Source organism: Bombina bombina, chromosome 2 (genome assembly GCF_027579735.1).
Source record: "Bombina bombina isolate aBomBom1 chromosome 2, aBomBom1.pri, whole genome shotgun sequence".
Taxonomy (NCBI): Eukaryota; Metazoa; Chordata; class Amphibia; order Anura; family Bombinatoridae; genus Bombina; species Bombina bombina.
In genome coordinates this window covers 1,247,643,901-1,247,656,742 of record NC_069500.1, presented here as the reverse complement: position 1 = coordinate 1,247,656,742, position 12,842 = coordinate 1,247,643,901, and the positions used below count along the sequence as shown (strand labels likewise).

The 12,842-nt window shown below is 35.0% G+C and overlaps 1 protein-coding gene across 1 annotated transcript in view; it reads right to left on the bottom strand.

Moving 5' to 3' along the window:
• SMIM14 (small integral membrane protein 14) overlaps positions 1–12,842 on the bottom strand; it is a 285,054-nt gene continuing 272,212 nt past the window's right edge. The window contains exon 5 of the mRNA XM_053704044.1: positions 1–8,409. Within this exon, the coding sequence (XP_053560019.1) occupies positions 8,371–8,409 (39 nt within the window). The 3' untranslated portion in view covers positions 1–8,370. The remainder of the gene's footprint in view (positions 8,410–12,842) is intronic.

Sequence of the window (12,842 nt, the reverse complement as noted above, 5' to 3'; positions counted from 1 at the left end):
TACGCATGTATAATAATCATTTATTAAGTCAATAAAAAGTGCATAGTACAAGCCCTTTACCATATATCATTGGTTAGCCAAATTGTACAATCAAACATATTTTACCCAATCATTACATACCTTAATTTGTTAAAATCATAGAAACATGTATATTCTGACATAGCTACAAACTACTTAATTTATTGAGTAAACCATTTATGGGGAATTACAGTGAATAATTTGAAAACAAAATCAGAAAAAATCAGGAAAGAAAAGTGCATGTGCTGGGGAGCGGAGCCATATCTGTAGCATAACGTGGCATTCATTTGGGTTTTATTATTGTGGAATCCCAAAGCAACCTAAGGAGAGTTATTATAGAAGGTAATTTAATAATTATAATATTTCCTATCATCATGTTTGCTAAACAATCAGTTTTATTCTGTATTTTCTTATTTATATATGCAACATCATTTAAACGTAAGCATTGTTAAGATATATATGAGACCACAAATATTAAACAAAATGACCAATAATTCTATGATTTCTTGGTAAGTGGTCAATGAAGTGCAAAGAAAAATATATAACCGTATGAAATAACTAATAAACCATATTGCTAGCGCTTCACCGTGTATTGCATTGTGTAAGGTATTCACGCAATTCATACAATTTTCTCTTTTGAAATTGTCTAAAAGGTTTGATCTTGACAGCCAATGAAAAGCCTCAACAGCTAGCACTGATTTCAAGCACGGAGAATGGACTTAAAGGGACAGTCAACATCAGATTTTTTGTTGTTTAAAAAGACAGATAATCCCTTTATTACCCATTCCCCAGTTTTGCATAACCAACACTGTTCTAGAAATACACTTTTTACCTCTGTGATTACCTTGTATCTAAGCCTTTGCAAACTGCCCCCTTATTTCAGTTCTTTTGACAGACTTGCACTTTAGCCAATCAGTGCTGACTCCAGGGTAACTTCACGTGCGTGAGCTCAATTTTATCTATATGAAACACATGAACTAATGCCCTCTAGTGATCAAAATGCATTCAGCTTAGAGGCAGTCTTCAAAGTCTAAGAAACTAGCATATGAACCTCCTAGAATTAGCTTTCAACTAAGAATATGAAGAGAACAAAGAAAAATTTGTGATAATAGTAAATTGGAAAGTTGTTTAAAATAACATTCAATATTTAAATCATGAAAGTTTTTTTAGACTTGATTGTCCCTTTAAGTAACTCATCTGGTGCATCCAGTAAGTCATAAAATAACCAGAATTGTCGAGTGACAGACCCATGTAAACTCATCTTCACTACATATCTTTAATTTTATTTTTAATAATGTAAAATGCTAAAACATATCTATATCATGGTTCTTATTTAGATATTTTTTTTTCTTCCTACACAAAGAGCAAGATTGTAAATTACTGTTGCAGCTATTCCCAACCGATCCCATAACAACTGCCACCCCTATCAGTAACACTGCAGCTATCACATAACCACAATTCTAGTTCTATATTAAAAATGTGCAAAACTCATTTCGGACTGTGGCTGCATTTCTATTTAATGTAAAAAAAAAATGTAACTTTTCAATAAGCAGCAAATATCCCCTATTGAATTATGGCTGCTCAAAACCAGTGTTAAACATGTTACACTTTTTTTTTTACAAAATGTTTACTCTAAATCCTGGAGGATTTGACTTTAAATTACTGATTAGTTCTTCATTTTGTAAATAATGTGCATATATTTGCAATTTGTGTGTATTTGAAGAAGAAAAAAAAATACTTGCCATTTTCAATATTAGTTAGTGAAATATTTGAACATTTAATATTTATTTAGTATGTATATTATATCCAAAGCCATGTTAACATGAACTATTTAATTTTAACCCCTTCATGCCAGGGACAATTATTTAACATCAGAGCACAATTCCGATGTAAACACTCACTTGAAAAATTAAATCACACAATAGTTGTTGCAATCAAGTGATTTCCAAGGCTGGGATCGGATCTTGGCGGACTTCCTACATTGCTAGCCCCCCCCCCCCCCCCCCTGGAACATCCTAATGGCATTAAGCAGTTAAAAATATTTATTTTAAATAATCCACTAAACAAAAGTTACAATAATAGTTCCAGTATCACCACCAATTCCAAAAGAATCTAACTACTTTGCAATGGTCTTGACTGTAAACCTAGATATTTTTATTACATAAATGGCTTATGGGGCAGTTAAAACTAGATTACAATTTAAAGGTCAAACACTTTGAGATATTAATATAAAATGTTTAATTATGTGAAGTAAAAAAAAAAGTTTTATACTATATTTTGCTTTCATTTCCTGTAAGCTTATTGAAGGGTTTTCCAGTTCTGAGAATTAGACAAGCACACTACAGACTTCATCAGCCTAACCATGCCACATATCTGCCTCAGTGGAGATAAGAATGCAAAAACAATGTGCGTTTTGCTAACAAATTGACAGCGGCAAGTTTGGTTTACTCCAGTAACAATTTTGTATTGGATCGTCCAAATACTGCAAGTGGTAAATGGGGTTTGGCTATTGATCACACTCACCTAATAAGTTACTTTATTGTAAAACCGCAGAATGATCCTCTAATTACAAGGTGTTTACTATTTCTTTAAATGAATTCTCTGAATTAGGGGGACAACTTCCTTAAACAAAATATTTTAACTTTAGTTGTTTCTATTTTCTTTGAGTTTCATGTAATTATAGCTTCATTTTATTGTGCACAGGATAGAAGAAAGCTCAGACAGGCAAATAAATGGTTAAATTATTCCATGAATGGGCTAACAATTTTCTAGATAACAGTATTTAGTTAACTACGAACAAGGGGCATTCAAAAAACCTACCGGGCTGGCATGTGCTCAATTTTTCAAAGGTTCTATGATCCCATGTTCTACAAGCAAAATAAACTGATTAAAAAAAGTCTCAGTACATCCTACCAGGTGTAAAACAGCATGACCTAGGGACAGCAATATATTGACCACTGGGTTTCATATACACTACGTATTTGATTAAGCAGTTTATTCAAAGAGACTCAGTGATGTAATAAATTTAATTTTAAAGAACAATAAAACAGAATAAACTATACACAGCACTAGACGTGTTCTGAAACATTTTTGAGAAGTAGCTTTTTCTCTAAGTGCACTGTAGGCTAACTAGACCTTGCGGGTAGTTTATACTTCTGGGTACAACCAAAGTAGCACTCAATCCTCCTGTGCCTGTAGCTTACTTCAAAGCCATTATTTGAACCCCTTACAGGTGCCAGTTGGTGAAACTTCACATTGTAACAGAAGTAGTGCACTTTCACAGATCAGTGATGCTTCCAGCTTTTTTGACAGCTGTATCAGTTACTGCAGGTTCACATGTATGAGGCATTTTTCCATTTTTGCAGCGGCTGCATGCATCTATATTATCCTTAAGGGATTTTTTTTATATAAAACTATTTTAAACTGTGCAAATAAAATAGCAGAATGTAACGTTTCCACTCTGTATGACGTTTATTTATCCAAAGTGCAGGATACAGCTGTCAAAAAGCCAGTAACATTGCTAATCTGTGTATAAGAACCATTTCTGTCAAGGCGTCTCTGCCCAGCTTCACCAACTAACACCTCAAAGGGTTAAAATAAGAGAATGGCTTTGAAGACAACACAAGAGGAAAAACAGCAGCAACAAAAACATTATGAAAAATTGTACTTTAAAACACACAGATGACACAGCTTTTCTGCTTAAAGTGAATGTAAATTTTGATGCTAAAGTGCCTGGTTTTTAAAAATTCGATTAAAAACAGGGGCACTTTAATTCATCAAAATGTACATTTCACTCCTGTTGTGAAAAAAAAAACTTACCTTTTTATCTTGACAGCAGCTCCAGCTTCCTCCACCCGTCGCAAAGCCTTTTCCAGGGTCTAAAATGAGAAATCAGGCTTCCTCCAATCACGGCTTTGAATCAGACACTGATTCCCCCGGGGGGGGGGGGGGGAGCTGTGATTGGAGGATGGCCTATCCATCATTTCTGACAACAGAAATGGCTTGCGATGACCGGAGGAAGCTGGAGCTGCTGTCAAGTTTAAAAGGTAAGTTGTTCACAGGAGTGAAATGTAAATTTTGATGAATTAAAGTGCTCCTGTTTTTAATCAAATTTTTAGAAAGCGGGCACTTAAGCATCAAAATTTACATTCACTTTAACATAATATAACTGGCAAACATTAAATATGGCTGTGGGGCTTTAAAGGGACAGTCTACACCAGAATTTTTATTGTTTTAAAAGACAGATAATCCCTTTATTACCCAATTCCCCAGTTTTCCATAACCAACACAGTTATATTAATATACTTTTAACCTCTGTGATTATCTTGTATCTAAGCCTCTGCAAACTGCCCCTTTATTTCAGTTCTTTTGACAGACTTGCAGTTTAGCCAATCAGTGCCTGCTCCCAGATAACTTCATGTGCACGAGCACAGTGTTATCTATATGAACTAACACCCTCTAGTGGTGAAAAACTGTTAAAATACATTATGAAAAGAGGTGGCCTTCAGTTCTAAGAAATCAGCATATTAACCTCCTAGTTTAAGCTTTCAACTAAGAATACCAAGAGAACAAAGCAAAATTGGTGATAAAAGTAAATTGGAAAATTGTTAAAAATTACATGCCCTATCTGAATCATTAAAGTTTATTTTGACCTAGACTGTCCCTTTAAGTTATTGTTAATCAGGAAAGAAAAAAGGTGCAATGAAAGAGGAGAATGGCTTAAATATTTATCATGATGTGATACATTTGGTTGTGAGTGGGATATTATGGTTAAGTAGAGTCTAAAAAATGCTAAAAGCATCAAAGGGTAAGCAAATGGAAGAATTACTAATTTGTGGCACAATGGTTCAGGCTTTTTTGTTTTGATTCTGATACTGGGTAGTGGCACATTTACTGGCTTTCACTTGGCATCATTTTCTAGCATAAATTTGACTTCAACCAAATGTTTAAAGAATGATATGAAATTATAGATATTATTAACAGAAGCTGCAGTCTATATTTCTATTAACTTGATGAAGGGAGGGTTTAATAAAGCATATATATATATATATATATATATATATATATAGTTTTAACCAACAGCCGACTCCAGAATTAGTTTCTTTAATAACATATTTATTTTATCTAAAGTAGAAGTGTCACAGCTATTTTTTCTTCTCAGAATGATTGGATGGTATTTGCTAATCAGATGTGACACCTCTGCTACTGAGTTCAGCATGTGTGGGTTTGCCAATAGTGGGAGCAGTATGCTTCTGATCGCCCATACCAGCAAAGTCTAATAAGTAAAAATAGCTGCAGATGTGCGAGATGATTGGAAGGCTATGAAATAATTCTGCAGTGGGATATCAGTTAAAACCCATTACTGGGGTAGGTATATATAATGGCACATTATTTACATTGTACTGTCCCAAACATATCCCTAAAACAAGAAGCCAAACTGATTGTACATTTTAAAGGTGAATCATATATATATATATATATATATACTGTATATATTTTTTTGTTTAAAATATGCATTTTTTTTATCATTTTAATTATCAATTAGTATACATTTGTCTACTAATCAACATACTAAATATGAATACATTTCTGTTTTTCAGCTAAGTACAGTATAGTTACTATTATTATCATCAATATGGCTAATCTGCAGAATGATGAATACTATTCGTTTCAATACAAAAGAAAAACGATAATTTTAAGGTATATCCAGCTTTATTGTTTACAGTTCTACAGGCAGAACATAACTAAAATATTGATTAAAAGGTTAGTTTAAACAGCTTTAATACTATAACCCTAATGTTTCACTACAAGTATGTATATTAAACAGTTTTCAAATAAGAATGAATAAAAGTGTAGAAACAACAAGAATGCCAGAACAAGAGGTCATGTTCTTAGTGTGAAAGACATACTCAAAACAATATGAACAGAACGTATGGTAGATGGCTAGAAAAGTGTTCCTATCAAAACAAAGATAGCCAATTCTCTACATTTTTTTTTACTGACAAGTAGTTAGGCCCGACCTACGTCTATCCCATGACATTCTTAAGCTATGTTTCAAACTGGTAAGACTTGAATTTGTAAGAAAAATGTCATCCTCAGTGACATCACTAATGTACCGTCACACCCAATAGCACACAGGGTTGTGATGTTCTGAGTGTCTCTTTCATTTTCTTTGAAAGTGAACTGTAGGTAAAAAAATTAAGAGCATAGATTACGAAGAATAAAACGTCATTAGATTTTATAACAATAGGAACATTTTCCTTTACTGACTCTGGTTGCTCCATTATTTTGTAGTAACAGTCAGCAGCCACGGTTGTCTATTAGCAGAGAAGGTGGTAAGATGAAAATGAGATAAATGCCTTTATTTACCTCCTTTTTCAATAAAGCCTTTGATTAAACTAAAGAAGCAAGAAAGACAAGAATGTAATTAGCTTAACTGAAATGCCAATGGATTAAATACATAATTCCCTAAGCACTACTAACTGCTCTCTCATTGCACCTGATAATCTTCAATGCACGGTTTATTTTCTTGTTGGTTTTTGCTGTGAGTACTAGGTTTCAATGGAAGATGGTGAGACACAGGAATCTCGCAGATCTGTCTGAAAGTGACTATTGATAAAAAAAATAACGGTAAACGTGTAGTTTAGCGTCCTAAATTCCAGCGCCCAGTTGGAAGGTACCACACGGGGAGGGAAGGTATAGGTTCCGGGAATTATATTGGTACAGAGCGATCTGTGTGGGGGGGAGACATGGATAGGTTCCCAGCGGCGGTTGCGGCGCCTAGGAATGATATTGGAACAGAGCTATCTGTTCCAATACCTTCCCCGGTGCCGCAACCACCGCTGGAAACCTATCCATGGCCCCCCCACTCACGTTTCTACTTTCTGAAGTAATTCCTACTGTAAAAATATAACATGTTTAGGTAAATATGGAGCTGATCGCTCTGTTCCAATATTGTTCCCGGGCGCCGCACCACCGCTGGGAACCTATCCAGTTAGTCATGTAAATACTCCTAACAGAATTAACATATTGTTGTCTCTATATTGTATTTATTTTCTTACAGAATTCAAACATTTTGTAGAAGATTTACATGGAAGAAAAAAAAAATATCAATAAAATAAGTAGCAACTGGACATTTTGATTGGTTTTGCCTTTACTTAAATTAAATATATATATTGGCCCATATTTATCAAGCTATGTACGGCTCTTGTGAGCTGCTGGTGCAATGTTAAATTCGGAGAGCGTATCCGCAAGACCTTTGATAAATAGAGGCCATTGTGTGTGTGGGGTAGATGAAGACTGATGTGTATATTCACTAATGAAAATATTGCAAAACAGATTTTCCCCAGGAATCAAAGGTTTTGTTAAATAACCCCATGTATTATTGAGAACAGGGATTATTTTGCTTCACAGATGAAAGCGTCGGTTCTCAGGAAGTATGTTGCACATGTGTAAGATGGTTAACGAATTAAGTGATTATATTGTCACCAGTGTAAACATTTCTTTAGCTTCACAGGGGAAAAAAACCCCCACAACAATTGCCAGCTTTATGATAGACCATAATTCATTTAAATTTAGAGGACTGTTTCAATTAACTTTTTTTTTTAAATATACTACTGAACTTGTATATTATCCCTAATTTATATATCTCTTTTGCACATTATTGTTTTGTTGTGGGTACAGTTTATTTTAATAAACGAGTAAACAAGGTAGACAAGTTAATATGCCCCATGTAACCTGAAGTAACTTGACGTGCTATTTTATTATCTATACAACTTAAACAGTACACAACATAAAAAAAAAAAAATAAACATTCCCGAAATAGTATCACATTTCTTTTAGAAGTTCCAACAGATTGCTTTTGACATGCTTTTATTGCTTAGAGATGCAACATGGTATGCAAAAATTTTAGAAGAAATGAGTGTGGAGTAATAAATATCCTATTTCAGCATGGGCACCACGTAAACAGACAGAAATATAAAATATGTAACATAACTTGTTATGTAAACCATACATTTATAAGGCCAACTAACAAAAGCAGTATAAGGCTAACTAAATACACATTATATATCCTGTGTACAATCTTTTGAATGTATGAATTTAGACTGGCTATCCGACAAGAAGGTAATTGCCCCTCAAAGAAAAAAGAAAAACATAGAATCAAGATGAGAATGCAGATTCCAGAACTGAATTTACATTTGGAAATATCAAGATTTAGGATTTTTGAAGCTATGATCTGTTCGACCTGCATAAATATACAAGAACATAAATGATCAATTTGAGAGTAGCCTGGTCGTCAAGGGTTATATTTGGTCTTGCAAAGTTGTAGAGGTTTAAAAGATCCAAGAGGTTCTAGTCTACTGGAGGACTTGGAGGATCATGACCTTGATTCTGTAAATAGAATTATGAAACAAAAATTAGATTTGACTTGAATAATTATATAATGAACTAATAATAATTGTAAAACTGTATTGCTCCAATAGGAGTCTCCAAGACTGAATCACATCACTCATGCTCAATAACCTAATCTTAGATGGCTTCCCTCCAGCTCCAAACGAATATGTCATAGAGCAAGCTTTTCTTTATCCCTCATCTTAACACTATATCAACCAACATCTGCTGATGAAGTTATAGTTGATTCTACTCTATCCATCACCCCAGACATTCCCTCACATAGCAAACTTTTCTGCTGCTACCTGTGGAATATTGCAAAAATGTGTCTTGTTCTCATACAAAAGCCAACAACATTTCTGATCCACTCATGTGTCATATCCATATAATTGTTTATTGCATCTTTTTCCTATCTGGTTTATTCTCCAAACATTATTCCTACTTTAGCATGTTTAAATGCTCTTGCTAAATGTATCCTCCTCACCTAATACTCATCCTCCAGAGCTACGCAATACCAGTGCCTTCACAAACCCCCAATAGACTCTAGGATCACATTCCATATTGTAATCCTTGAAGCCCACTACAACGTAACACCTAATCTCTAAAACTCCTCTTCCACCCATCCCTGCATCACACCCTCTCACTCACTTATACAGGACTTCTTACATGCTGCTCTTGTCCCATTTATCACTATGCTTTGCTCTTAGACATTTCACCAGTTTCCAAGCTTGAAATACTACATAAAAACTCAATAAGAAGCTTACCATCTTAATTCCAATGCCATTTCCTATACAATCATTCACCAATCAACATTTACAATAAACCTGTCTCCGTCTGTGTGGCAAAGTGTTGCTTTAATATATTGTACATCTTGTAAATCAGGAAAAAATAATTGCTTAATGTTCAAATGGAATGTTAGACACAGTGTTGTACACATTATCCCTTTATAAACCAAAAATCTAAGGATAATTCTTGCACAGACATATTTAAGAGAGACAGCTACCTTGTTTTTACATTTTTTTCTGATTAATAAACTTGGTGATAAAAGTAACATAGTAGATGAGGCTGAAAATAGACAGAAGTCAATCAAGTTCAACCTATACAAATCAATATACTTACAATATATGAATCTAATTAAAAATGTGACCCAATTAACACAAGCAGTAATATCCCTGAATTCTGTTTCTAGCCAGAAATGTATCTAAACCATTTTTAAAAGTATCTAAGGTATTGGCCTTTACTACCTCCTTAGGTAATGAGTTCCACAATTTGATTGATCTTACAGTGAAAAAACGTCTACGTTGCTAGAGATTAAATTTCCTTTCCTCCAGCCTTATAATAATGAGGTTGAGAAAAAAAAAACTAAATTGGAAACTTGTTTTAAATTGCATGCCCTATCTGAATCGTGAAAGTTTAATTTCGACTAGATTGTCCCTTTAACACCTTGTTAGCTGAAATTGTTTTCCAACAGCCAAACACACACTCCACTTGCCTTATTTTGAGGAGTACACAAATAGCCACTGTTTTTTTAGCAAAAGGTCCATTGTTTTGCAGTTTCCTATCTGATAATCTCTACTGGCCCAATTAGTGACGTGTAGCAAGGTTAAACTTGTGAAGCCTGTCGTGAACTTTATGTTGGGAGTCTTGGGACCCTCTTTATCATTATATTTTGTCTTGCAAATATTGTAATACTATATTGTGTACCCTCTTCTGTATTTTCTCATATGTATTTATATTCTATAGCTCCAAGTCTAAAGCACTAAAAAACTCTTAATTGGAGAAATTTTGTGTGTGTTAAAGGCAGCTATGCGTGCTGTTGGCAATGCAAGAGGGGTGACATTATATTTGGATTGATGTCACATTATTAAAAGGGCCATAATAGTCAAACAATTACATTCTCTAATTCGTTAGAGCATCTCATTTTAACACGACCCTACATTACTGTGTGTTTAACCCCTTTATAGGAGAAGCTTGGGACCCACGGAGCACCGCTTGTCCCGAGTGGAACCCGCAGCTAAAACAATAAGTAGCTAGTTCACATGTGAGTCATACGACTAGCACAGCTGATTGGATCAGCAGCAATTACGCTTAGGAACTGCAGTGTGGAGGTAAAACACACAGTAGTGTAGGGTCGATAGTCTTAAAATTCCATGCTCTAAAAAAATTAGAGAATGTAATTTTTCATCTACAGGTATACCCCGCTCATACAGCGGGTTAGGGACCGGAGCCCCGCTGTAAAGTGAAAACCGCCTTAAAGTTTTAGCTTTCTTTTCACTTGCCAAACATGTTTGAACTAGCATTTATAAGGGGTGCAATAGTGCTAAGTTTAGTTTAACACTAGCACAGTATTCAATAAATACTGTACCTGTAAAATAGTGACAATTACTGTAGTAAAATTTGCCAGACTATAACACTGAGAAACAGATTGCACTGTGATGCTGTAAACAGAGTGAACTAAGCATAACACAATGGTGCCAGTCACTTTTCTCGCAATATCACAAAGATTACAGCACAGTTTCAAAATCCTTGGAGGTTGAACTTCAGTTCCACAAAGCGCTGTATTAGCGAAGCGCTGTAAAGTAAGGTATAGCTGTATTATGATCCTTTTAATAATTGCTCTTTTTGTGTTACTGGCAGCAAAGGAAGTAAAATTGAATTTATTTTTTAATGGTATGGTCTTTCTAAATCACAAAATAAAATGTTTAGGTTTCATATCCCTTGAATAAAAACCTGGGGCATTGATAGATTATAAAAAGATAGACCGGTTCCCATTGTTTAGTTACCATTCTTCTCCCCTCCAAAATAAAAATTCTAGACATTACCCCTTATATAGGATTGTACTCTCTTGCACAGAACTGTGATTTACCTCTATTATCAAATTTACTATGGTATTCTGTGTTGAAGAGCTATCTAGGTAGGAAATTGTGCTGCAATCTAGTGCTCTTGCAAATGGATACCTTTTTTTGCTACAGCCCTTTAGTACTCCAGAAATAGGCCGGCTCCTAAGCATACATCCCTGCTTTCAACAAAAGATACCAAGAGAATGAAGAAAAATTGATAGTAGAAGTAAATCAGAAAGTTGTTTAAATGTGCATGCTCTATCTGAATCATAAAGGAAACAGTTTGGGTTTCATATCCTTTTCACTAACCATGAAGCTAATAAAAGGTCAAATGTGACAAAAAAAGCATAATTTATGCTTACCTGATAAATGTATTTGTTTCCGGATGTGGTGAGTCCACGGAATCATCAATTACTAGTGGGAATATCACTCTTGGCCAGCAGGAGGAGGCAAAGAGCACCACAGCAAAGCTGCTATATATGTCACTTCCCTTACCCATAACCTACAGTCATTCAGCTGAAGGGAAAATATAAAAAGAAGATAACACAAAGGTGTAGAGGTGCCTGAGGTTTTAGATAAAAATAAATGTCTTAAAATAAAGGGTGGGCTGTGGACTCACCATATCCGGAAAGAAATACATTTATCAGGTAAGCATAAATTATGTTTTCTTTCCTAAGATATGGTGAGTCCACGGAATCATCAATTACAAGTGGGAACCAATACCCAAGCTAGAGGACACAGATGATTAGGGAGGGACAAGACAGGTAAGCTAAACAGAAGGCACCACTGCATGAAGAACCTTTCTCCCAAAAGAAGCCTTAGCTGAGACAAAAATATCAAATTTGGAAAAAACATAATTTATGTAAGAACTTACCTGATAAATTCATTTCTTTCATATTAGCAAGAGTCCATGAGTTAGTGACGTATGGGATATACATTCCTACCAGGAGGGGCAAAGTTTCCCAAACCTCAAAATGCCTATAAATACACCCCTCACGACACCCACAAATCAGTTTAACGAATAGCCAAGAAGTGGGGTGATAAAAAAAGTGCGAAAGCATATAAAATAAGGAATTGGAATAGTTGTGCTTTATACAAAAAAATCATAACCACCAAAAAGGGTGGGCCTCATGGACTCTTGCTAATATGAAAGAAATGAATTTATCAGGTAAGTTCTTACATAAATTATGTTTTCTTTCATGTAATTAGCAAGAGTCCATGAGCTAGTGACGTATGGGATAATGACTACCCAAGATGTGGATCTTTCCACGCAAGAGTCACTAGAGAGGGAGGGATAAAATAAAGACAGCCAATTCCTGCTGAAAATAATCCACACCCAGGACCGTCTTTAACACAGGGCAAAAGGGGCAGTTGCCCTGGGCCCAGTCTTTGTTGAGGGGCCCAAGAGTCCTAAAAAAAAAAATAAAAAAATTTTTTTTTTAGTTCATGCCAGACTGCTGATATCATGTGACATGGGACATACACACAGTCAGCCCTAATATTGTCACAGTCAAAAGTTCTCTGCTTATATTTATTTGTGAGAAACTGTGCCAGACCGTGCCGATGTCATGTGACATTCCAAGCTAGTGCCAT